General features: G+C 44.5%; 1 protein-coding gene across 1 annotated transcript in view; it reads left to right on the top strand.

Annotated features, from left to right (window-relative positions):
• LOC140203609 (serine/threonine-protein phosphatase 2A 65 kDa regulatory subunit A beta isoform-like) overlaps positions 1–27,539 on the top strand; it is a 96,263-nt gene that overhangs the window by 40,370 nt on the left and 28,354 nt on the right. Inside the window, exons 6-13 of the mRNA XM_072269657.1 lie at positions 1,132–1,364; positions 3,129–3,276; positions 6,103–6,258; positions 9,465–9,579; positions 11,957–12,027; positions 13,032–13,166; positions 18,237–18,410; positions 25,833–25,893. Coding sequence (XP_072125758.1) covers positions 1,132–1,364; positions 3,129–3,276; positions 6,103–6,258; positions 9,465–9,579; positions 11,957–12,027; positions 13,032–13,166; positions 18,237–18,410; positions 25,833–25,893 — 1,093 coding nt within the window. The remainder of the gene's footprint in view (positions 1–1,131; positions 1,365–3,128; positions 3,277–6,102; positions 6,259–9,464; positions 9,580–11,956; positions 12,028–13,031; positions 13,167–18,236; positions 18,411–25,832; positions 25,894–27,539) is intronic.

Genomic DNA, 27,539 nt, shown 5'->3' with positions numbered 1-27,539 from the left:
CCACTCCCCAGTCTTCTCCCAGTAACCTTTGATGCCATGAACCTATCAAGAACCTATCAATCTCTGCCTTAAATATACCCAATGACTTGTCTGCCACAGCCACCTGTGGCAGAGAATTCCACATATTCACCACCCTCTGGCTAAAGAAATTCCTCATCATTTTCATTCTAAAAGCATATCCCTCTATTCTGGGGCTGTGCCCTCTAGCCTTAGACTCCCCTGCCATAGGAAACATCCTCTCCACATCCACTCTATTCAGACCTTCCAACATTTGATAGGTTTCAATGAGGTCTCTTCTCATTCTTCTGAACTCCAGCGAGTACAGGCCCAGAGCCATCAAACGCTCCTCACGTGACAAGCCTTTCATTCCCAGTATTATTTTTGTGAATCTCCTTGAAACTCTGCACACTGTCAGCACCTCCTTTCTTAGATGAGGGGCCCAAATCTCCTCATAATACTCTAAATGATGCCTCACCAATACATTATAAAACCTTAACATTACATCCCTGCTTTTATATTCTAGTCCTCTCGAAATGACTGCTAACATTGCATTTGCCTTCCTCAGCCTGCAAGTTAACCTTTAGTGAATGCTGCACGAGGACTCCCAAGTCCCTTTGCACCTCAGATTCTTGAATTTTCTCCTAATTTAGAAAGTAGTTTACACTTTTATTTCTTCTAACAAAGTGGATGACCATGGACTTCCCTCAAACTTTGGCAAAATTATTCTGACAGGCAGCTTCATGTTTATTTGCATATTAAAACCTCATAGGATGAACAATTATTGGTACTTAATTTGAAGATGAAATAGTAATTACTGATAATTAGGAATGTGTCAGTGTAATTTCCATTTAATATTAGTACAGAGTTTTCTGGTTAGGAACCTTGGGAATTTCTGTGATTGAGAAAATATGTCCTTTGATTTACACAGTTTTTGGTAGTTTGTGTTTTGTCCTCCAGCACGGCTCTATATTCTTCTGCCTTTAAATGTTTCTCTGTCTCATTTTCTTTATGAGAATTCCTAATTCTCAGCAATGTAAGAATTTATCTTAAAGATTGTTTCTAAATATTGTGTTTCTTAGAAGTAGAGTAAAAAGAAGATGTGTTTCAGTTTAATTCTTTCCCACTAATCAGCCTCCCTTGGAGAACCTGGCAACGGTGGAAAAATCGGTAGTACGAAATAAAGCCATCGATTCACTGCGAGCCATCTCCCACGAGCACTCTCCTGCAGACCTAGAAGTCCACTTTGTGCCACTGGTCAAGCGCCTGACTTGTGGTGACTGGTTCACGTCCAGGACTTCGGCATGCAGTCTTTTCAGTGTCTGCTACCCTCGGGTATCCAGCTGTGTAAAGACCGAGCTGCGTCAGTAAGTACTTTCCTCCCTTGGAATGCTGCAGATGAACATGATAGAAGTTGGCTAGGAATATTACAGTATTATTGTAGAAAATCTACATCCTGTAGTATCGCTCATTATGTACCGTGTCGTATGGTGTGGGCGATCGTGGGTCTTTCCGTGGACACGATTGTTCTTGGCGAAGTTTTCTACATAAGTGGTTTGCCATCACCTTCTTTCTGGGCAGCGTGTGTCTTTACAAGACGGGTGACCCCCAGCCCATTATCAATACGCTTCAGAGACTGTCTGCCTGGTGTCAGTGTCAGGAGTTGAGATCTGCACCTGCTGCTAATACAACCGTCCACCACCTGCTCCCACGGCTTCACGTCGTCCCGATCGGGGAGGCTAAGCGGGTGCTACACCTTGCCCTAGGGTGACCTGCAGGCTAGTGGAGGGAAGGAGTGCCTTACACCTCCTTTGGCAGGGACGTATTTCCTTCCTGCCACCCAATTTCAGTATAATTTGGTTTTATTGGCGATAAGATGCTACCACCATGGTGGACGGGACCTTGTTTTAACTGAGTGGGTAGAAGTTTCTAGTTTAGAGAATAATCAGCCCCAAAATAGCACAGAAAGTGTGGCATTTTTGTTTTTAATGACATAAACTGAAGGTTTTTTGTGTGTTTTTAGTGAGGAAGGAGCAAAAGCCGAGGTGCATCATAGTCGAGTGGTGCTCATCGCTTACTCTCGGCTGTGGGGTTGAAGTGGCCTTGTCATTTACAAAGGCGTGCTCTTTTTGAGAGCCGTGTCTTGTCAAGCCTGTTGCTCTGCTTCAGGGCCATTTTGATTAATCTGGCGCGCAGAGGATTTCACTTGTTCGGAGGTGTTTGAGTTTTGTCGGACGAGAAGGTTGCTTTGGTAACTGTGTGCCCCTGCAGTCCACAACCAATGGCTCTGTTCTGCTCCAAGTGCAGGAGTTCCACATCTGGGGTTCACTTCCAGCCGCTTTACTCCCTGAATTAAAATTTTTTGTGGTGTCATTTGTGTAAACTTTCAGATATAGTCAGTTGTTTCAGAAAAAGAGAGGGCTGTATGGTGGGGAAATTCTAGGCAGCTTCTGGAGTAGGTTACGTGGTCAGCACAACATTGTGGGCTGAAGGGTCTGTAATGTGCAGTAAATTTCTATATTCTGTTGCTATCTTGAAGTATTTCTCAGGATAAAATCTGAATACCACAAATATTGGATTTTTGGGTGGTGTGGTGGAGATGCGTCTCTACCAAAGGAGGTGTAAGGCTTCCTTCTGCTGGTCTGCAGGCCACCCTTGGGCAAGGTGTAGCTCCTGCTTCGATACCATCAACCCCTCCCCACCACCCACCCGATCAGGGTCAGGTGAAGCCATGGGATCAGGTGGTGGATGAGCAGCCGGTGCAGATCACAAGTCCCGGTTATGCGACACCTGACGCCAGGTAGACAGTTTCTGAAGTGCATTGATAATGGGCTGGGGGTCACCCACCTTGTAAAGACACACACTGCCCAGAAGGCGGAAATGACAAACCACTTCTCTAGAAAACTTTACGGAGAACAATCAGGGTCATGGAAAGACCGTGACCACCCTTAGCATATGACACAGCACATAATGATGATGGGTTTAGCAAAATATTTTAGTAGCTTCTGATTTAGAAACATTAATTGCAAAAATGTCAATTTTTAGTGCTTGTATTTCTGCTTGCGAATTGTTAAGTTCTGCATCAATGGGCGACTACTCCTATGTGACCTTTAATTTTATTTTTTCTGCAGACTTTTCCACAGCTTGTGCTCAGATGACACACTAGTGGTCCGCCAGGCAGCAGCATCAAAGTTGGGTGAATTTGCAAAGGTTCTGGAGCTGGAGTTTTTGAAAAGTGACATTATACCCCTCTTCACTTCCCTGGCTTCTGATGAGCAGGTATGTAGTTGTAGAGCAGACACTGGGGTGGCAGCGGGAAGTCGAATTGAAGTGGGTGGCCATTGGGATACCCCGGCTGTCGCAGCGGAACCAGAGAAGGTGCTCGTTGAAGAAGCCGCCCCCCCAACCCCATCTGTGTTGGTCCTCCGATGTCGAGGAGGCCACGGCAGGAGCTCCAGATACAGCGAATAGCCCCGAGAGGAAAGCACCGCTTCGCCTGCAAGAACTGTTTGCAGCCCTGAACGGAGGCAAATGGGCGAGTGTAGACCTTGTCTTGCTTTCGGGGAGAGCGGCAAGGATGAATGAGTGGCGTGGAACCCTGAAGGGTGGGGTGGGGAAAGTGGGGTGTGATTAGTGGCAGAGACCCCTTGCAGATAGCGGAGGATTGAGATTAGTCTAGGAGTCTATTGTGGGTGGTGGGGGCTACAGACACTGCTGCGCTGGAAAGGCTTGTGGGGTGGGAATGCAGGTGACGTGGATGAAGGAAGCGTGGATTATAGTGAAGAAAGGTGATCTTATTCCCCATGGCTTGTCATGATTTATCTTGCTGAAGCTGCTGCTGTCACCTTGGCTTTATGTCACATGTGTATCAATTGCTTGTACTGAGGAGCCTCTGTATCCCACACGTCATGGCAGTGTGTGAAATAACGGAGAGCACTTGGCTCGTTCCGGTAACAGGCTGTCTGTCATTCCGCTCACTGGAGCAATTCACCCCCCCCCCACCCCACATTACCGCTTGCCTTTTACTGTATGGATGAGCTGGAGGTGGGAAAGATTAGTACGGATGGTGTGTCCGTGGCAAAGAACTGAGTTGCATCCGGTTAATACGTCCATGTACTCAATATGCTACGCCTTGTTAATGCCACTTCCTGCTTGCAAAGTTTCTGTTGTCGTAGTCTGCACCATCTGTTCACCTTTGTAACCGGGGTTCACAACCCTCTTTTACGCCATCGACCCCCTACCATCAACCGAGGGGCCCCAGGTTGGGAGCCCCTGCTTTATAAACTTCCTTTGTCCACAGCAGATGGAAGCAGTGCCTGTCAATCTATCGGCATGATTACACCATTCCAGTACTCCAGCTGGAGATGCTCCTCCAAGAAGGTGGTTATCTTGAGGCTTTTGCCTGAAGAGCGAACTGTTTAATCAGTGTGTGTCCTTTCATATTCCTCCAACCTAAAGTATCCCGGGCAAAAGGCTTGACGCAGTCCGCAGTATCCTCGTGTACTAAGGAGCCAGAGTCGTACAGAAATGGTACGCTGAAGGGGAGCTGGGATGGACACTTTGACCCTCACCTAGCTTCTGGTTAACGGTTGGACGTGTGCTCCTTGGTGTTGAGTAAGCTTCTCTTCTGGTTACTGTCCAGTGACTCCTGGAAATAAACCTTCACATCTGTAGCCAAGGAGATGTTCACACTTGCTCCAGGTTCAGACCCCACTAATGATGGCTAGCGTATCAAAACAAGGATGTAATGTTCACATTTTATAAGGCTTCACTTGGAATATTGAAGGTAGTTTTGGGCCCCTTATCTAACAAAGGGTTTGCCAAGACAGGAGTGGGTTCAACGGAGGGTCACGAAAGTGATTGAAAGGTCCAGGATTGAAAGGCTTGTCGTTCAAGGAGCATTCGATGGCTCTGTTCCTGTAGTCATTTGAATTCAGAAGAATGAGGGGGAGGGATCTCATTGTAACCTGTCAAATACTGAAAGGCCTCTAGAGTGCATATGGGGAGGATGTTTTTTATGGTGGGACAGCCTAAGACCAGAGGAAGCAATCTCAGAGCAGAGGTTTGTCCATTTAGAATGGAGATGAGGAAGGATTTCCTTATCCAGAGCATCTGTGGAATTCATTGTCACAGAGGAGAAGTCATTGGGTATATTCAGGGCAGAGAGGTTGATAGATTCTTGATTAGTCAGGGCATGAGAAGTGACCTGGTTGAAGCGTGTAAGATGATAAGAGGTATTAATCGTGTGGATAGCCGGAGGCCTTTTCCCAGGGCTGAAATGGCTAACATGAGGGGGCATAGTTTTAAGGTGCTTGAAAGTAGGTATAAGGGGGACGTCAGAGGTAAGTTTCTCACCTAGAGAGTGGTGGGTGTGTGGAATGCACTGACAACAAAGGTGGTAGAGATGGATACAGGGTTTTTTAAGAGACTCTTAGATAGGTACATGGAGCTTAGGAAAATAGAGGGCTATGCGGTAGGGAAATTCTAGGCAGTTTCTCGAGTAGGTTACTTGGTCTGCACAACTTTGGGGCTGGATAGCCTGTAAAGTGCTGTAGATTTCCGTGTTTCGATGAAGAGATATGGGGAGAAGGCAGGAGATTGGGCTGAAGGTGAAATGGATCAACCATGATGAAATGTCAGAGGAGACTCGATGTGCCAAATGGCCTAATTCAGCTCCTACATCCTACGGTGAAAAGTGACCACTTGGGTGATTAGCTTGGAGATTCACTCAGCAGAGAATGGTGCTTCAAGAGCAGGAGAAAGAAAATTGATTTATCAATAAATTTTTGCACTGTCATGACATTTGCTAATATACTAATCCAAGGAATGCTTCCATCAAAGGTTGCATGTTGATACACTCCAAATTTCCATTCCAGTACTTGTATCCTGGGAAGATTCCAGCACACATTGCAAAGTAATGAAACCTGTTGCTACTTTCTAGGTGATCTGAACGGATATCATCTGGGAAACAATTGTTATATTGTCAGTATTTATTTTTATGATTTTTTTGATGAAATTAGTTCTTCCTAATGTTAACTTCAGGAAATTAATTTTGTTTTTTAATGAAGAACCAGCTCAAACCCGGTTTGAACATCTTTTTCACAGGATTCGGTGAGGCTGTTGGCAGTTGAGGCTTGTGTGAGCATAGCCCAGCTGCTGCCCCAGGAAGACCTGGAAGCGTTGGTGATGCCGACCCTCCGGCAGGCAGTGGACGATGAATCCTGGCGTGTTCGCTATGTGGTGGCAGACAAATTTTGTGAGGTACGTGTTATTGCTAAAGCACAAAATGCATCTCTTTGGTATGATGATATGGTGCATTTATGTTTTAAAGCTAGTCTTTAAGTTTTCTGTTCCAGCTGGAATCCCTTCTGATTCTGTCAAAAGTCATGAAAACACGATTAGTTCCTCTAATATAGTTTTAAAAAATCATTAAATCAAGCACCTGCGTATTTTTAATATAATTGACTGACATGCCAAAAGGTGCTGAGATTTCTTTCCAGATTCATTTAATTAGCCTGTTTTTAAACATGGATCTGAAATAGAACAAAGTTGGTCTGAATTGAGCTCAGATCTTTTTCAGTGTATCTGAAGGATAATCCTGTGACAGGGGTTTAGAACAAACTTGTTGGCATAGTGCCAGGGATCTGGGGATTCAGCACGTGCACAGGTTGATGACACTGATATTTTTCACTTTCGACTGGAGGAAGTCAAGGGGAACTTCAGTTCTGTTTAAAAATGAGCCGAAAGGTTGAAAAGCCAGGACGATCCTCAGAGACTTTGACACTCAGGAACTTGAAATTACTCACCCTTTCCACAGTCCCCTTGATTAGGACTGACGTATGTTCCCTTGACTTCCCCTTCCTGACGTCCACAATCATTGGTTTTACTGTCATTGTGGTAAATTTTGTGATGTAGGGCATTAATTAATTAATTTAATTAAAATTTTGATGGACTGGACTTTGCTGGTTCCTTCCCACTGCTGACTTCACACAAACCAGGTATGGTGTAGGGAGGTGGTGATTCAACTTCACCCTCCTGTGGTCCACAATCAGTTCCTTGGTCTGACTGACAAAGTGCCAGATTGCTGCCACACCACTCAACCAGCTGATCTATCTCACTCCTCTTCGGCTCCTTGTCACCATCTGAAATTCTGCCAACAATAGTTGTGTCATCGGCAGATTTATAGTCCCGAAGAGCAGTCTCGGCCCAAAAGATCGACTGTTTATTTCATTTCCATAGATGCTGCCTGGCCTGCTGAGTTCCTCCAGTATTTTGTGCTGGGTTTCCAGCATCTGCAGAATCTCCTGTGTGTTTATAGTTTTTGAACCAGATGGTCTTTGTTCTCAGTATAAAACCTTGTTGCCTCAGGCTTCCTCCTGGTGCTCCGGTTTCCTCGCACAGTCCAAAAGCATTCCGGTTAGTATGTTAAAGGGTCATTGTAGATTGTTGCACAAGTTGGTGGGTTACTGGCGGTGCAGTTTGAAGGGCCGGAACAGCTTGTTGTGTTCTGTGTCTCCAATTAAATCTATGCCCTTTAGTCTTAGACTTTCCCAGCCTGGGAAAACACTCGGATCAACTGAAATCTCCGTGCTTTTCTCACCACAATGTAATACAAGTCCTCAAAATAAAGGCACATTGCCTACACAGGTTAATTGCAAACATTAACAATCAGGTTAACATTATTTAACAATTAAGAAGCATTATTTAATGATTAAATAACATTATTTAGTTGTTTCTTTTGACCTGAGAAATTAGCTGATTACAATTGCTCACGTTGTTGTCTGTGTACCATACTTTCGGATTCAGAGCCATCAACGACAATATTTTCTCAACTTTGCCTTTCTTTAAAAATTTAAAATTCCGTCTCTTTAGGCCAGGAAAATCCGGTCCCACCCCAAAGCATTGAGATTAAATCTTTCTGTTCTGTATGAGTGTAAAATCTGTACTGAAGCAGCTGGTTTATCTGTGGATATTTTATCAAGGATAGATCATTACAGCTGTTTTACCTGGGTAACACTAAAGAATGCTGCTTCTAAATGGACACCATTTATCTGACCATTCCCTTTTTCTTCCCACTCATTTATTTCTTTACCAGAGCATGGGGTATCCACTCATTGATAAACATCTGAACACAATGGCAACATTTCTCTGGGTTTCTTTCCTCTTACCCCATGGCTTCACGTGACCCTGATTGGGGGGGTGGGGTTGGCTAAGCAGGTGCTACACCTTGCCCAAGGGTGACCTGCAGGCTAGCGGAGGGAAGGAACGCCTTACACCTCTCTTGGTAGAGATGTATTTCCACCCTGCCACCCATGATAAAATTACATAATTCAAAACTGTAAACCTGATCGAAAATTAAAGCAAATTACAGATGGACCAGTGTTCAAAAGGACACAGAAAACACAGCCATTTTGTCATCTTAGGATTGTTACCCTTGGAACAGGCGAAGACGTTATATTGTCTGTCTTTATACGATAACTAACCCGTGTTCAAAAATAAGCTCCATATAAGGTAACACACACAAAAATGCTGGAGGAACTCAGCAGGTCAGGCTGCATCTATGGAAGTGAATAAACAGTTGACGTTTTGGGCCAAGACCTTTCATCAGGACTGGAAAGGAAGGGGAAATATGCCAGAACAAGATAAAGGTTGCCAGAGCACTTGTGAAATTGGCACCAACCCATTATTGGAAAACAATTGCATTAGAACGATACAGAGTTTATTGTATTTATAAAGTTCTGCTATCATTGCTAATGACAGACCATCACAAAAGGCACTTTCTATGCTCAAGATCACGTATAAACTAATCTTGCAATGAAGTCTGTAGCTAAAGTATAGTTCAGATTTTTAATTTTGAAGTTCATATTTTCAGAGTACATACATGTCACCACATAAAACCCTGAGATTCATTTTCCTGTGGGCATACTCAGCAATTTCTATAGAATAGTAACTGTAAACAGGATCAATAAAAGATAAAGTACAAATGCAAATATAAATAAATAGCAATAAATAACAAGAGTATGAAATAACAAGATAAAGAGTAATTAAAGTAAGATCATTGCTCGTGGGAACATCTCAATTGATTAAGTGTACTGATCCCCTGTAGTTCAAGATCCTTATGGTTGAGGGGTAATAACTGTTCTTGAACCTGGTGGTGTGGGTCCTGAGGCTCCTGCAGCTTCTACCTGATAGTTGAGGGGTAATAGCTGTTCTCGAGCCTGGAGGTGTGGGACCTGAGGCTCCTGTACCTTCTACCTGATGATTGAGGGGTAGTAACTGTTCTTGAACCTGGTGGTGAGGGTCCTGAGGCTCCTGCACCTTCTACCTGATGGCAGCAGCGACACGAGCGTGGAAAAGAAAGATGGTGTTGTCTTTGTGATTCCTCTGTTCACGTGTTAATGCACAGATTGCTGCTATTGAAACCCGCTCTATCTTTGTTACTCATTTGGTTTCTCTTGCCTTTAAAGCTTCAGAAAACCGTGGGTCCTGAAATTGTGGAAAATGATCTGGTTCCTGCTTTCCAAAACCTGTTGAAAGATTGTGAGGCTGAAGTGCGAGCAGCTGGGGCCAACAAAGTTAAAGGTTGGTTGGGAATTCTCATTCTTGTCTTTTCCATCCGGTTTAAGATGTTGTTGGTGAAGCACAGTGACAACTTTCTGGCAGCAGAAACAACTATCAATTACTTCATTAATAGACTCTTGTTCTGGGCAATGACACTGCAATCTGTGCCTGTAACTTTCCTAGTGGAGACGAGGCCTTTGATCCAGCTGTACAACCTGGCATTTTGCAGTGCAGTCCTGAACATTATTTGCTTACTTTTCTTGTCTGCACAATTTGTCTTTTTTTCCTGCGCATTGTGTGATTGATGGTTTTCTGTCTTTAATGGGTTCTGTTGGGTTCCTTTGCTTTGTGGCTGCCTGTAAGGAGACAAATGTCAAGGTTGTGTATAGTACGCATGGTGGTTGCACATTTTGTCCGACGATGACAGGAAACCTGTGCGGGAGAGTTTTTAAAATGGAAAAGCCTTTGCACTGTGGCAGTTCCACTCCCTTGGCCTCAGAAGTCCGGGTCCAGTGGTATGAACACGTGCCAGAAGAAACAGGGGTCTTCTTGTTTGCAGTGGATGACCAGGACGCTTTCTGTGTCTTTTCATGCCCCTCGCTCTCCACAGCGCGATGCAGAGCCACCTTCCTGGCCGTTGGGCTTTACTGTAGATCGCACCCGCCCAGTCCGCTGAGGCTGACTTTGCGTGCTAGGACTGGCTTGTCTGAATCTCACTGGAGTATGAGACTGCTGTCACGTGCAAATGGCTGCTTGCAGCCACAGGAGAGAGATGAGTGTCCGGTGGGGAGCAAAGGTGAGTGAGCTGCCCCGGAATGGACACGACAAGCCCCTTCACCAGAGGTGCGACCCCTTCCCTGGACACCCCTGAACTTTGAACTCCTGTGAAAGATGTAAACAAGGTTGAAAGAATGCAGAGAAAATTTACAAGGATGTTTCCTGGTCTGGAGGACCTGACTTAGAAGGAAAGATTGAATAGGTTAGGACTGTATTCTTCAGAATGCAGAAGACTGAGAGGAGATTTGATGGAGGTACAATATTATGGGGGCGTATGGATGGGATAAATGCAAGCAGGTTTTTTCCACTGAAATTGGGTTGGACTACAACCAGAGGTCATGGGTTAAGGGTGAAAGGTGACAAGCTTAAGGGGAACATGAGGGGAAACTTCTTCACACAGAGGGTCATGAGAGTGGAACGAGCTGCCAGCACAAGCGGCCCATGCAGTTTTGATTTCAATATTTAAGAGAAGTTTGAATAGGTACATGGATAGTAGGGATATGGGGCGGGGGGGATGTTGTGGTCCTGGTGCAGGCAGATGGGAGTAGACAGTTTGAATTGTTCAGAATGGACGAGAGGGGCCAAAGGGCCTTTTCTGCGCTGTGCTTTTCGATGACTCTATTTAATGTGGTACCACATATCCAGGTGACACTTCTCCAAGTGAGAACAGCATGCCAGCATGCCTCCCCTTTGGCATCCTGATCTGATCCCAGAACTGGATGACAGCAAATGGAAAGGAATTGTGTGCCACTTGACTTCATGTTTCGATGGTGGCTGCTCCTTACAAATTGCACTTCATTGCTTGTGCAGAGTCTTGAAAGGTTGTGAGATTGTGAAAAAGAGTGAATGCTGTTCTTTACGTTTGTACCACTGACTGCCTAACCCGAGGCCCTCCGTTGGTCAGGGTCCACCATAGATGTTACGTGCAGCTGTCTACGTGATACGTAAGCCAGGGCAGTATGATATGGAGAGTAAGCTGTTGCCCATGTAGCAGGCTCCCCCTCTCCACGCATCTGATGAATCTGAAGGATCGGCAGAGACCGATACAGTTTGGTACCAGTGGCCTCGCAGGAGTTGACAGTCAGCGTTGAACTCAACGTAGGACTGCCTGGGAGAGTCCGGCTCTGGATTTTTCCCTCGGGGTTTACTCCAGGGAGAACGTACAGATGTGCCAGAATTGAACCTGTGCTGACTCTTGATGTTTACACTGTAGGTGCTGGCCTTGCTTTTCCTTGTGCGACTTAAATAGTGCTTCAGAATGTATGTTTTCTCTTGCCACTATCTTGTGAGAAGATACAAATATTAAGGCAGATGCTTTTCAGCAATTGCTTAATCTGTTAAACTTTATTGATTTATCATTGTGGTGAGAGTGTGGAACGAGCTGCCAGCGCAAGTGGTGCGTGCAAGCTCGATTTCAACGTTTAAGAGAAGTTTGGATGGGTACGCAGATGGTAGTGGTATTGAGGGCTATGGTCCAGATGCAGGTTGATGGGAGTAGGCAATTTAAATGGATCGGCACAGAATAGATGGGCTGAAGGGCCTATTTCTGTGCTGTACTTTTCTCTGACTCCATTGTTTTGTTTGAGAATAGCTCTCTAACATGCAGTACTCTATCTTGCAGATTTCTGTGAAAACTTGCCAGTAGATTGCAGGGAGACTGTCATAATATGTCACATCTTGCCGTATGTTAAGGTAATATGCCTTCTCAAATTCTTGGCTGGTTATACAGTCTATCTAAAATTAATGTAGCAACTCATCTCATTCACTTCAGGAAAAAGTCCCTCAGTATTTTGGGTGGGTCTGAAACGAGGATTCAGGCACCATTTATCAGTGTGAACTGCTTGTAACTGGAAAAGCTCAGTGTCCAAGCACGAGTCACATCTTGCCCCCTCTCCTGTCCCATTCTCCTCTCCTGTCCCATTCTCCTCTCCTGTCCCATCCCCCTCTCCCGCCCCATCCCCCTCTCCCGCCCCATCCCCCTCTCCCGCCCCATCCCCCTCTCCCGCCCCATCCCCCTCTCCCACTCCCTCCCCATCCCCCTCTCCTGCTCCCTCCCCCTCTCCCAAAGGGCTGAATCCTGCCGAAGGGTTTTGGACAGAAATGTCGACTGTCCTTTTCTCCATAGGTGCTGCCTGGCCTGCTGAGTTCCTCCAGCATCTTGTGTGTGTTGCTGGTTTTTTAACATGGTGTTGGCTGCCTGGAGTGATGGGAGAGGCAGATATATCGGGGACTTTTAATGACGTTTAGATAAGCACACGAATGTGAGGAAAACGGAAGAATATGGACATCGTGTAGATTAGATTGCCCACTTGATTAGGAATTTAAGTATAACATTGTGGGTTATAGGGCTGCTTCTGTTCCATGACTTATACAAACTAGAATATCAAACTGTAAAAGAAATTATTTAAGAATGATCCATGACTGACCAGGCGGATCATAAGAACGTGGAGCAGGATGGCATCATGAGTGAGATATCTAATGACAAACAAGAGAAAATCTGCAGATGCTGGAAATCCGAGCAACACACACAAAATGCTGAAGGGACTCAGCAGGCCAGGCAGCTTCTATGGGGAACAGTACAGTCGACGCTTCTGTAGGTGCTGCCTGGCCTGCTGAGTTCCTCTAGCATTTTGTGCGTGTTGACTGAGATACCTGTCTGGGTTTTCATTTGATCATTTTTTGTGTTTCTTTTCCAGGAACTTGTGTCTGACACCAATCAACACGTGAAGTCAGCTCTGGCCTCTGTTATTATGGGCTTGTCCACCATCCTGGGCAAGGACAGCACTGTTGAGCACCTGCTTCCCCTGGTCTTGGCTCAGCTCAAAGATAAGGTAATTTTATCATGAAGTACAAACTTTAACATACCCCTTGCGTGACTGGTGGCCATCATGGATAATATTTGATTAGCCTACCGAAATCAGGCAAACACCAATGGAGAGCTTTCTTCTGTGTGCTGTTTGGAAGCTGTTGTCAAGTCCAGAGTGCTGATGAAAGGTCGCTTATTGTTCATTAGGCGATCAAAAAGTTGGTTGTCGTCTCTGGAACTTGTACATCTGCTGAAGGTGACGAGCAGTCCATGCTCCACCACAAGATACAGGTATCTGGATAAGTGTGCCAGAATGGGACGTGTTGCAACACAGACTGATGTGTCTAGGCTTTTACTCTCACTGATATCGATTCCTGGAAGGGGACAGCAGTTGGCCCATGTTCATCTGCTTTCTTTCCTGTTGACAAACATTGTAACTGCCGTTTGCTTGAAGCTGTGCGGTGATGTCCAGCATTCTAAAGTGGATAATCACAGATTCTGCAGATGCTGGCAATCCACAGCCACACGCGTGCACACACACATACACACACACACAATGCTGGAGGAACTCAGCAGGTCAGGCAGCATCTATGGAGGGGAATGAACCCTTGGGCTGACACCCTTCGTCAGGACTGGAAAGGAAGGGGGAAGGCACCAGAATAAGAAGGTTGGGAGGATGGGGGGAGTACAAGCTGGTAGGTGATAGGTAGACCAGGTGATGGGAAAGGTTGGTGTGTAGGGGAGGGGAGTTGAAGGCAGGTGATGGGTGGGAAAGGTAAAGGGCTGGAGAGGATAGATAGTAGGGGAATTAAGGGTTATGGGGAAAAGGCAGGTAGATGAAGCCGAGTTTATGGACAGGTCAGCCATGATCTTACTGAATGGCGGGGCAGGCTTGATGGGCCGGATGGCCTACTCCTGCTCCGATTTCTTATGCTTTTATGAATCATGAATGGAATAACAACTGTTTCTTCCACCGGAGTCTCTCGAACTGTTCTTTTAGTTTGAGAGCTTCAGATAAGAGCAAATGTGCAGTGCGTTCTTTAGAAGCAGTGATGTGAGCTGGTTTGTAATCTGAGTGCATATTGGATTAAAGATGAATCGGTTAATGGTGTGATGGAGCTGTTATTTCTCCATCCATCAAGTTCCTTGTTTATTTTGGCGTGAACTTAAACAAAACTGTTGCATGTGCAAATTCTGGATTTTTTAATTTATATGGAAATTTTCATTATTTTTACAGAATTAAGATTATTTTTAAAAATGTAAAAAAAATCTCTCCCCTCTCCTCTCTTTCCTCAATTCCCCACTCTGAGCTTTTACTTCTCACCTGTCTATTACTTCTCCCTGGGTCCCCACCTCCTTCCATCTCTCCTGTGGTCCACTCTCTTCTCCTCTCCTCTCTCAGATTCTTTCTTCTCCAGCCATTGACCTTTCCCACCCACCTGTCTTCACCTAACACCTTCCAGCTGGCCTCCTTCCCCTCTCCTCACCTTTATATCCTAGCATCTTCTGCCTCCCTTTACAGTCCCGATAAAAGGCCTCGGCCTGAAACACCGACTGTTTACTCATTCCCATAGATGCTGCCTGAGCTGCTGAGTTCCTCCAGCGTTTTGGGTGAATTGCTCTGGATTTCCAATGTCTGCAGACTTGATTCCCTTCATGTGCTACACCCGAAAAGATTCCCCAAATGTCAGAAATGCCTCGATTTTCCAGGCACAGCTGACAGATTCAAAGTGTACATCTTCAAATTGGCAGCTGTTAATTCAAGCCTTGAATTATTTGTTAGTTTGAAATGAAATCAAGAAAAAAGCCTGCCGAATCATGATTTGAACTGTTGGATAATTTAATAGTAATTAGTATCTTGCATCTATTTATGCCAAAGGTGCAGAAAGATTTCTCAAACGCAGAAATTCAAGTGTTTTTCTTTTGTGAAATGCAGCTTTTCACAAAATGACCGTTGTTTCCTCCCATGGCCCTCCCGAGGAGCTCGCCTGCACTCAGGGAGAGTGAACGGACAATAAATTAAGACTCTGGAACAGAATTAGGCCACTCAGCCCATCGTGTCTGCTTAGCCATTCCATCATGGCTGGCTTATTACCCTCTCGGCCCCATTCTCCTGCCTTCTCCCCCGTAACCTTTAACGCCCTGACTAATCAAGAACCTGTCACCCTCCACGTTAGGTATACCCAATGACTCGTCCTCCACAGCCTTCAGCGTTGATGGATTCCACAGATCTACCGCCCTTTCCTGAAGAAATTTCCTCTCAGCTCTGTTCTAAATGGACGTCCCTCTATTCTGAGGCTGTGCCCTCTGGTCACAGGAAACCTCCTCTCTGTTCTAGGCCTCTTAATATTCCATAAGTTTCAATGAGATTCACCCCTCTTCCTTCCCGTCTGAACTCCATCGAGGACAGAGCCGGAGCCGTCAAGCACTCCTCCTGTATGTTTCATTCCCAGGATCATACTCGTGAACCCTCTCTAATATCAGCACATCTTAGATAAAGGGCCCAAAGCTGCTCACTATACCCCCAACTGCGTTCTGACCAATGCCTTATAAAGCTTCAGCATTACCCTTATATCTTTTCTAGTCCTCTCAAAATGAATGCCAACATTCCATTTTCTTTCCGTACCACCAACTCAGCCTGCAAGATAACGTTTAGGGAGCCCTGCACGAGGTCTCCCAATTGCCTTTGCACGTCTGATTTCTGAATTTTCTGCCCATTTGGAAAATAGTACACGTCTTTACTCCTTCTACCAAAGTGCATGGCCATACGTTTCTGGTAGTAGGCACCCTTCGATCCCGGGGATGATGGGTTTGTGCCTCTGGTGGACTGTGTCCTCTCCTGGGCAGGAAAGTTTGAAGGACCGGCTCTTCCCATGCAGCAGGCTCCCCCTCTCCACATCACTCATGTTGTCGAAGGGAAGGGCAAGCGCCAATACAGCTCGGCACCAGTGTCATCGCAGAGGTTGCCGGAGTGAAGCTGTAAACAACATCAAACTGCCTTAGGGGTTTACCCCAAAAGCCTTTCCCATGGGTGGGCATGACTGCAAGGCAGTGGAGGTTTAAAATCAGGGTTTTCCCTCTCCTAAGCGGGCTGCCGCCCAAGGCTGAGAAATCCTACCTACCAGAAACACTTTCGGTCAGTGCAGTATATTCCAACTGCCACTGCCTTGCTATTCTCCCAATCTATCAAGTCCTTCTACAGACTCTCTGCCCCTCCACCTATCTTGGTATCATCCACAAATGTGACCACCAAGCCATCAATTCCGTTGTCCAGATCATTGACATCTGCTTGAAAAGAAACGGTCACAATACCGACCCCTGTGGAACACTAATGGTCACCTGCAGTCAACCAGAAAAGGCCCCTTTCATTTGCAACTCTTTGCTTCCCGTCAGTCAGGCAATCTTCTATCTTTACTAGGATATCTTCTGTAATACCATGGGCTCTTAACTTGTTAAGGAGTCTCATGTGCGGCATCTTGTCAAACTCCAAGTAAACAACATCCACTGACCCTCCTTTCTCTATCCTGCCTGTAATTTCCCCTTAAGGAAACCATGCACCTCCAAGTACTGGGAGCCTCGTCCTTAATAATGGACTCCCAACATTCTCCCAACCACTGAAGTCAGGCTGAAGGGCCTATAGTTTCATGTCTTTTGCCTCCCTCCCTTCAGAGTGAAGTGACATTTGGAAATTTCCAGTCCTCTGGAACCATTCCAGATTCTAATGACTCTTGAAAGATTATTACTCATGCCTCCCCAATCTCTACAGCTGCCTCTTTCAGAACCCTGCGGTGTAGCCCATCTAGTCCAGGTGACTTGACTACCTTCAAAACTTTCAGCTTCCCAAGCACCTTCTCCTTAATAAAAGCAACTGCACTCACTTCTGCTAACTGACTCTCGAATTTCTGGCATACTGCTGGTGTGACCATAACTTGGACCATAATGTATAGTACTGTGCAAAAGTCTTAGGCTGGTGTATATAGCTGGGGTGTCTGAGTTTAGCACGGTCCGGTAGTAATTCTTATATACTGCACTGTGCTGCTGCTGCCGCAAAAAACAATCAAATTTCTTGACATCTGTGAGTGATGATAAACCTCGCAGATGTCTGATATGGGTCTCTGATGTGGACTGAGAGTGGGAAGGGGGCAGGGAGAGGGGAGTTGTGTCCCTGTCCCCCTCTTTTGGTGAATGTCGGTGATAGCGTAGGATGATATCCTGGTTCTGCATTTGTGTTTATGGACTGTGGACTTTTTCAGATTTAGGGTTTTTATATTCTGTTTTCTTCATCGCCTTATTCTTTTCGTTTTGTTGTGTGAGAGGAGGGTGTTTGGGGGTAAAATGCTCTGTTAGTTTTTCGTGCGGGGGATGGATGGGGGGGGTCGATGTTGCTATTCCATTTTGTGTGTGGCGGGAGGGGTAGTTTTGGGGATCAGATGATCAGGATGCCATTATTTTTTGTACCAGGGCTGGGGAGGTGTAGGTTTCATGCTTCTCTCTGAGTGACTTTCATCTTCTTTCTTTGCTTCGTGGCTATCTGGAGAAGACAAATTTCAGAGTTGTATTTGGATACGTGCTTTGATCATGAACAAACCTTTGACTCTTTGGTTGGGAAAAGGGGGAAGGGAGCGGGAAGCACCAGAGAGACATTCTGTAATGACCAATAGACCAATTGTTTGGAATCAAATGCCCTTGCTTGTGTTCTCAGGGCTGAGTGTGTCTGCACTCGCACCACACCCTCCTGCCCCTGGCAGTCCACCTCAGCCACCTCTCTCACACCCCTCCCGTGGGTGCTCCACTCTCACCATTCCCAACATCCTGTGCTCCCGCCAGATTTACAAACTTGCTCTCCGCTGCACGTTGGCAAGTACAGTTCTGTGCAAAAGTCTTTGGCACCCTGGCTAGATGTGCATGTGCCTAAGTACTTTAAGTGTGAAAGTGGCATTCATATTTCTTTTGTGAGATTAATATTTCATAAATGTCCAAGATGATACTTTGAAAGCAGAGAGTCTGGGGAGCGCCAGTGTGTTTGTCAGACAGCGTTCGCAGTATGAATGTTTTTCACCTTTGCTGTACTCAGAAAATTGCCTTTCCTTCCTAGTGCCCTGAGGTCCGTTTGAACATAATCTCCAATCTGGACTGCGTGAATGAAGTTGTTGGAATTCACCAGTTAGCACAGTCTCTCCTGCCAGCCATTGTAGAATTAGCAGAAGATGCCAAATGGAGAGTGCGCCTTGCGATAATCGAGTACATGCCTCTGCTTGCAGGGCTGCTGGTGGGTGGTTTATTCTAAAATGTTTTTATAGTCTATTAGCAATGCTTCCATATGGATGATTTGCAGAATGGAAATGATTGCCCATATCAAATTGATACTTTAGTTTAAAGACGGAAATAACTTTGAACATCTTCTTTCCTTTTGCACCAGAAGCAAATGTGCGATAGTAACAATTATACTTGTAGCCCACTGACATGGGTAGTCTTACTTTAGACTCGGGGCTCCCAACCTTTTTTTTAATTGACCATTAACCAAGTAGGGGTGGAAACCTCTGGTTTAGACAATCAGGTTTAGACCCCTGTTTAAGGACTGCGGACTTTGTCAGACTTAGGGATTTTATATTCTGTTTTTATATTGTCTGTTTCTTTTCATTTTGTTGTGCGAGGGGAGGGTGTTTAGGGGTAAAATGTTCTGTTAGTTTTTGTGTGGGGGGTGGGCTGGGGTTGTTGCTGTTCCATTTTCTGTGTGGAGGGAGGGGTGGTTTTGGGGGGGGCTGATGATCAGGATGCCATTCAATGACTTTCATGTTTTTTCTTTGTTTCATGGCTATCTGGGGAAGACAAATCTCAGAGTTGTACATGATAATAAGTGAACGTTTGGCCTGCACATCAAACAGACACAAACAGAAAGGGCAATAAACTCCATACAATCAGATGAGGGGGTGACAATGGTTGTCGCAGAGGAAATAAACAATATCTTTTTGAGATTTTACCAAGATCTGTACAGCTCAGAATATTCAGATTCAGCTCCACAAATACAAAAGGAATTTCTCGACTTGTTACAATTTATACCCCGAGATGAAACGTCCTTGACCTCACTGGAGTTTAACTTAGAGGCTAAAGAATTGTCTGCAGCTATGACTAACATGAAGGGAGGGAAAACTCCTGGGCCCAATGGAAATTCTGATTGAAATATATAAAATCTTTAAGACTAAACTAATACCACCTCTGCTTGATATGTATCAGGAGTCATTTGACAATGGATCCCTTCCCTCCTCTCTTAATATGGCAGCAATCACACTACTGTTAAAACCTGGAAAACCACCATCCCTTTGTGGATCTTATAGGTCAATCTCACATCTGAACAATGATCTCAAAATTCTCTGTAAGGTATTAGCTAGGAGGCTGGAGCCACTCTTGCCAAAAATGGTCCACACTGACCAAAATGGGTTTGTAAGGGAAGGCAGGGCTTCCACAACATTCGAAGAGTGCTTAATATACTTTATGAAAAATCTGGAAGCTCTGATAGCGCTATTCTGTCATTGGATGCCAAGAAAGCCTTCGACAGAGTGGAGTGGAATAGGGGGAAAATTTCTAAGATACAGCTTCTGTATTCTAACCCACAGGCTGAAGTTTTAACTAACCTGCTTTTTTCGGCATCTTTTAAACTCCAACGGGGAACAAGACAGGGATCTCCCCTCCTGTTTATCCTGGCCATTGCGCCACTTGCTATGGCAATTTGAAAACAGGCTAACATAGCAGGAATAACTATAGGAGATGTAGAACATCGCATAGCCCTGTACATGGATGACGTAATTTTGTCAGAACAGGGTTTACCTATTTGGGTGTTAAAATTACTCCTACTATTGGTAAAATTATCCCAACTAATTATAACCCTCTCACAGACTCAGTTACTCAACTTACAAACAGATGGACGAAATTGCTCATAAATTTGATTGGACGCATAAACGTTCTAAAAATGTCAATTTTACTGAAGTTCCTGTACCTTTTCCAATCTATCCCACTTTCTCCTCCATCATCTTTCTTTTATTTATTTTTTTTTAATTTTATTTTTATTTGGATAAGGAATTCACAAATATCATGTACTTTTTTCACACATATAACCTTTTCCATTTTTTTATATGTATAAAACTACAATTATTTATACATTCTTAAGTACACATTGAGATGATATAAAAGGAAAATAAACATTTAAATAGATAATTATGTACTGAGGTAAATCTAACCAATTAGGCTAAGTAATGGAATTAGTTGTTAAGAAAAATGGTAATAATAGTTTCCATATAACCCTTCTGGACCATTTCCACTGGTCCAAAATGTTGTATGTAAGCCTAAGTATCAACCATTGCAGGTGTTTATATCCTAATTTGTTCATGCTTGCTCCTGCCCGCAGACATAATTATCCAATCCCTATGTAGTTATTTACTCTTTCTTTTATTTATTAAAGAAATGTTTTTCTAATTTCATCTGGAATAATAGATGTCCAAGACTCAGGCTTTCCCTGTTATATCTGCCGTATGATAGAGGTGGCTTACAGCTACCAAATCTTATATGGTATTTCTGGGCGGCCCAAATTAGAGCAGGAATGTTTTATTTTGTTAAGGATCACTCCCCTCCTTGGGTCTCAATGGAATCCCAGTTGATCAATATCCCTCTAGAACTATATATGTATTCAGCAAATAAGAAAAACCTGGTCACACAATCTAAAATCCCTTTCTTAAAAAATACAATAATGATTTGGCACGATGCTCTTGCGGAAATGGGTGAGACATCACAGTTATCCCAGTTTACTCCTATCTTTGGTAATGATAGCTCCAGCCCGGCAGAGCGGATCCTAGTTTTAAAACTTGGCCGCCCCGAGGCATAGCTAAGGTGTCTGATCTTTATAATGGCAATTCATTTATGTCTTTTGAAGAACTCAAGGCCACATATGGAATTCCAACAAAACACTTTTTTAAATGCCTTTAGTTGCAAAGGTTTATTATGTCCAGGCAAAGTTACAGTTTGAAGCTCCCTCCTTTATTTACCCTAGAAGACATCACTCTGAAATTATCTGAAGCTAGGGGACAAGTGTCTGAATTATACATGTAAGGGTTTCTTCTTTTATGTTACTTGCTAAGGCTAATAAAATGGCTTCTCTGTACTATTAACTGCTGAGGCAGTGGTTCTCTATAGCAACTTGTTTGGGTTATAATTACTGATACAGGAATTGTATTCATTTGCTAACCAATTGGGATAGATGGTATTCTTTCTTGTGTGTCTGTAAGCTATTCTTTCTCGTGGGCTTTGGGCAGAAGGCGTGATGGGGACAGAGAGAGGAGACGCGAGGAGAGAGATGCCGTAAGCTGGGCAACGGCACGGACACCGAGCGGGAGTCCGAGGCCCAGGGTCTTCAGCGAGGATAGGAGACGAGGACAGACTCGTGTGGAGTGTTTGGTGGATCACCGAGGGTGGTCCCATTCGTGGGTTGGCGGAGTTCAGAGGACATTGATTGGAGGAAGGGGGACCCGGTTCTGTAAGAGCTCCAACGAGTGTGCACCGAACTGATAGAGTTACTGACTTGGCACCTTTATTCTATTTGTTTCTACTAACCCATCAGCAAGAAATACTTATAAAGTGTAATCATTTAATCGCATATGGCGTACTGTCGGTTAATTGGCGGTGTGGGGTACATCACACAGCATCCACACAAACTTGATCTCCCCGTTTGGCGGGGCTGAAGGCTGCTCCCCCTAGACGAAAGCGAGCTGAGCGAGTCTGAGGCTTACCAGGGGGCTGCATACAAATTGTTTGCAAGTAAATGCAAAGAGTCATCAAACAACATGCTACAAGCATGGAGAACTGATTTGCATGAGAATCTGTCAGAAAAAGAGTGGTCAGAAGCTTGTTCCTTCGTTCAAACCCAGTCAGTGAACACTCATTCTAAGCGGATAACCAGACAGTACATTACTCCAGTCAGGTTTCGTCACTTTAACCCCAACATTCCAGACACATGCTTTAAATGTAATCACTAAAACGGGTCTCTGTTCCATTGTATGTGCGAGTGCCCCCAGATAATCTGCTTCTGGAAGAAGGTGCTGGATTTGATTAGTCAGATTATTGGAAAAAAGGTGCTCCTTGATCCTAAATTATGTATTCTGAACATTTATCCAAAGGACTTTGTAACCTCCAAAAGTGCAAGGTCTCTGCTTAATATTTGTTTTTTGAAAGCCAGACGTTGCATAGCCTATTCATGGAAGAAACCCACAACCAGTGGACTTTCACAATGGCTGAAAGGAGTGACTTCGTATCTTGCTCTAGAAAAGATCAACTACATCACAGAAAAACAAACTTGGCAAATGTCGGGAAATTTGGGATATTTTCTACAAGTTTCTGGAGAACAATATTTGGGATGATGAAAGTAACAAATTGAATTGACAGCTTGTTTTTAATGGCCGGGTGTTTGCTTTTTTTGTGCGTTGTTTTTCCTTTTATTTCTGATGTATTTTATTTTTCCCTTTTTCTTTAACCTTGTTGCACTTTCAAACCTATGGATGATCGAATGTGTTTACTTTTCATTCTGTAAAAGCAATAAAGAGATGTTTGAAAACAAATAAGTGAACCTTTGAATCTTTGATTGGGAAAAGGGGAAGGGAGAGGGAAGCACCAGAGAGATATTCTGTAATGATCAATAAACCAATTGTTTGGAAGCAAATGACCTTGAGAGCAGAATTAGTCCATTCAGCCCATTGAGTCTGCTCCAACATTCCACCATGGCTGATTTGTGATCCCTCTCAACCCTATTCTCCTGCCTTCTCCACATATCCTTTCACACCCTGATTAATGAAGAGCCTGTCAGCCTATATCTTGGCTTCCACGGTTGTTCATGGAAAAAAATTCCACAGATTCACCACCCTCTGGCTGAAGAAATCACTCCTCATCTCTGTTTCTGCCAGGTGCTCCGATTTCCTCCTCCATCCCAAAGACGTGCTGGTTGTAAACTGGTTGTTGTAGATTCCTCCTCTGTGTCGGTAACTAGCAGGAGTAGTGAGGTAGTGTTCATGGGTACGGTGTCCACTCAAAAATCGTATGGCAAAGGGGAGGAAGCTGTTCCTGAATCAGTGAGTGTGTCTTCAGACAAATTGTCCCTCCTTTCTGGTAGTAGCAATGAGAAGAGGCTGGTGGGGCCCTTAATGATGGACACTGTCTTTTTGAGGCACCGCTCCTTGAAGATGTCCTGGATAATATGGAGGCTGGAGCACACGATGGAGCTGACTAATTTTATAACTCTCTGTAGCTTACTTAAGCTCTCCTGTATCATACCGATTTAGTATGTATTCGGTTTTAAGAAGCAAATTGCTCTCAGTTTCGGTGTGCAAACACAAAGTAGATTTTCTGAGCTAGAAACTCACAATGTTCCTGTTGTGCTGTGTTCCCATGCTTTATGGTTAATCATAAAACTATTTAGTGAATATTTACACCTTTGTGGTTAAAGAGTTTTTCGAGGAGGTTACCAGGAAAGTGGTTGAAGGGAAGGCATTGGATATTGTCTACATGGAACTCAGTAAGGCCTTTGACAAGGTCCCGCATGGGAGGTTAGTTAGGAAAATTTAGTCGCGAGGTATACATGGAGAGGTGGTAAATTGGATTAGACATTGGCTCAATGGAAGAAGCCAAAGAGTGGTAGTAGAGAATAGCTTCTCTGAGTGGAGGCCTGTGACTAGTGGTGTGCCACAGGGATCAGTGCTGGGTCCATTGTTATTTGTCATCTATATCAATGATCTGGATGATAATGTGGTAAATTGGATCAGCAAATTTGCTGATGACACAAAGATTGGAGGTGTAGTAGACAGTGAGGAAGGTTTCCAGAGCCTGCAGAGGGACTTGGACCAGCTGGAAAAATGGGCTGAAAAATGGCAGATGGAGTTTAATACAGACAAGTGTGAGGTATTGCATGTTGGAAGGACAAACCAAGGTAGAACATACAGGGTTAATAGTAAGGCACTGAGGAGTGCAGTGGAACAGAGGGATCTGGGAATACAGATAGAAAATTCCCTAAAGGTAGTGTCACAGGTAGATAGGGTCGTAAAGAGAGCTTTTGGTACATTGGCCTTTATTAATCAAATTATTAAGAGCTGGAATGTTATGATGAGGTTGTATAAGGCATTGGTGAGGCCGAATCTGGAATATTGTGTTCAGTTTTGGTCACCAAATTACAGGAAGGATATAAATAAGGTTGAAAGAGTGCAGAGAAGGTTTACAAGGATGTTGCCAGGACTTGAGAAACTCAGTTACAGAGAAAGGTTGAATAGGTTAGGACTATTCCCTGGAGCGTAGAAGAACGAGGGGAGATTTGATAGAGGTATATAAAATTATGATGGGTATAGATAGAGTGAATGCAAGCAGGCTTTTTCCACTGAGGAAAGGGGAGAAAAAAACCAGAGGACATGGGTTAAAGGTGAGGGGGGGTAATGTTTAAAGGGAACATTGGTGGGGGCTTCTTCACACAGACAGTGGTGAGAGTATGGAATGAGCTGCCAGACGAGGTGGTAAATATGGGTTCTTTTTTAATATTTAAGAATAAATTGGACAGATACATGGATGGGAGGTGTATGGAGGGATATGGTCCTTGTGCAGGTCAGTGGGACTAGGCAGAAAATGGTTTGGCACATCCAAGAAGGCCCAAAGGGCCTGTTTCTGTGCTGTACTTTCTATGGTAAAGAGTTGTCAAGGTCTGAGTCAGAGTCACGGGCAGAGCTTGTGGTTGGACTACTCAGCCACGTGGTTACCCTGGGAATTATTAGCTGTGCTGGATATGAAGCAAAGTAACCTGAGAATTATGCAAAGGCTAACTTGTTCCCAGTGACTGAATGTAGAAAGTGGAATGTATTAACCACATGGGAGACGTGAATGTAGAATGGTGCACTGTCATGTCGAAGAGAGATACTGTGCGGGTCAGGAGTGTGGGATCTGTAATCTAAATAATCCAGCACATGCATAATTACGTTTAAATCCTGAAGTTGAAATAACATCCTGCTGTGGATGTGGTAGCATAGGATTCACTGGGTTATTTATTTAAAGGTACACTGAGGAATAAGGCCCTTCCCGCCCTTTGAACCGTGCTGCCCAGCAATCTCTGATCCAACCCTAGCCTAAACAGGGACAGGTAACAGTGATGAATTAACCTCCCAACTGGTGCGTCTTTGGATTGTGAGAGGAAACCCGCGCGTTCCGCAGGGAAAATTTACTGGCTCCTTACAGGTGACATCAGAATTCCCAAGCTGTAATAGTGTCACGCCAACTGCTACGCCACCGATAGTGGTTAGTAACGTTCTTACTGTCTGCATTAAACCATCGGACACTTTTAAGATTTTTCCTATTTTTCATGGATCATAGTCCTGGTATTGACACAAAGAAATTAATTAAGGATAGTCAAAATACTAGATGCAAGTACCTTAGATAGGGTATCTTCTGTGTAGCCTTCTGCCACGGCACAATCCAGTTTTGTGCAGTTTATTAGAGCACGTTGCCAGTCTTTCTTGTGTGACCCCTTCACCATTGGCTCAAAGGAGTTAGCAAACTGTACTGGTAAGTAGCGAAAGGTGAAGACGGCTAGAATGCAAATGTGGCAAGTTGGCATGTTCTACTAGAAATTCAAGGGGTTATTTTATCAACATTCTTTCTTTTGTCAAAACCTGTTTAGGGAGTGGAGTTTTTTGATGAGAAGTTGAACTCCTTGTGCATGACGTGGCTGGTGGATCGCGGTGAGTATAGCCTTGATGAATCGTTACTTTTGTTGAACGAAAGTCCTTCAAAGTTGTCCATGTCATCTTACTGGTGCTTCCATGATGCTGAGTGACCCTACCAGGTGTCTAACCAAAAATCCTTCATCGTGCTTTGTCACATCCTCAAAGGATTGGGTCAGGCTCAAGACACGACATGCCCCTCACAAAGCCATGCTGACTCTCCGGAATCAGACTATGCTTCTTGTAAATCCTGTCTGTAGGAATCTTCTCCTGTAATTTGCCCACTGGTGAAGTAAAACTGACTGGTCTATAATTCCCAGGGTCATCCCTACTCTCTTTCCTGAACAAGAAAATAACATTTGCCAACTTCCAATCATCTGGTACTTCCTCCGGTGAGGGCTGGCCAGTGAGGATGCCCAGATCGTCACTAAAGGTGCAGCAATCTCTTCCCTTGCTTCCCGTAGTAACCCTGGGGTATATCACATCTGGCCCCGGGGACTTATCTATCCTAGGGCTTTTCAAAATTCCAGAACATCCTCTTTCTCAATGTCAACATGTTGCAGCATATCACTGCTCTCGCAAGCATCAAGGTCCCTCTCACTGGTGATTACTAAAGAAAAGTATTCATTGCGGATCTCCCCCAAAGTCCACTGACTCCAAACATTTTACCTCTTTTAGCTCTGGCCGGCCCAGACTCTCACTCTGGCCATCCTCCTGTTCTTCAAGTTTGTTCTTCTGAATCCAACTCGCCAAGTCCTTCTCGTGGCCCCTCCTCGTTCTCCGAAGTCCATTCTTCACTCCCTCCCTGGCCACATTGTAACCCTCTGGAGCCCAGGCTGATCTTTGCATCCTACGCTTCTAGACTAGCTGTTGCACATCTCTTGTCAAGCATGGCTCCTTCACCCTTCTGTTCTTTCCCTGTCTCAGTGGGACAAAACTCTGCAGAGCCTCATCCAAGTGAAGCCCAAAACGACTTCCACATTTCAATTGTGTGTTTCTGAGTGTGTTCATCCCAGTTTTTACTCCCAGGTTCCTGCCCAATGTCCAATACCATCATAGTTCAAACACCGGCGCCCCCCTCCCCCCCAGTTATTACTGCTGCAAGCAATCTTGTCGTACTCTTGTACACATGGCAACAAGAAACAGACTTGACTTTGACCGATACGTTTATTTATTTAATTATTCGAGAATAGCATGGAACGGGCCCAACAAGACGCACTGCCCAGCAACCGGCCGATTTAACCCTCGCCTCATCACAGGACAGTTTACAATGACCAATCAGACTACTAAGTAATAAATAATGGTAATCTATTCAAAGTATTTTTTAAGTATCTAATGGGGCAACACAGTGGCGTCTGGTTAGCGCAACACTTTGCAATTGGGTTCGATTCCCACTGCCACCTGTGAGGAGTTTATACGTTCTCAGCTTGACTGCGTGGGTTTCCTCTGGGTGCTCCTGTTTCCTCCCAGAGACCTACTGGTTGGTAGGTTAACTGGACATTGTAAATTGTCCTGTAATTAGGCTAGGGTTAATCGGGGGTGGCTCGCAGGGCAAGAAGGGCCTGTTCCACGCTGTATCTCAATAAATAATCAATGATAAATAAGTATATTAAAATGCTACTTTCCAAGTGCATAATTTCCTCCACTGTGTGTAACTTGGTATG

The sequence above is a fragment of the Mobula birostris genome, chromosome 10 (assembly GCF_030028105.1).
Source record: "Mobula birostris isolate sMobBir1 chromosome 10, sMobBir1.hap1, whole genome shotgun sequence".
Lineage (NCBI taxonomy): Eukaryota > Metazoa > Chordata > Chondrichthyes > Myliobatiformes > Myliobatidae > Mobula > Mobula birostris.
This window is presented reverse-complemented; position numbering and strand designations above follow the sequence as displayed.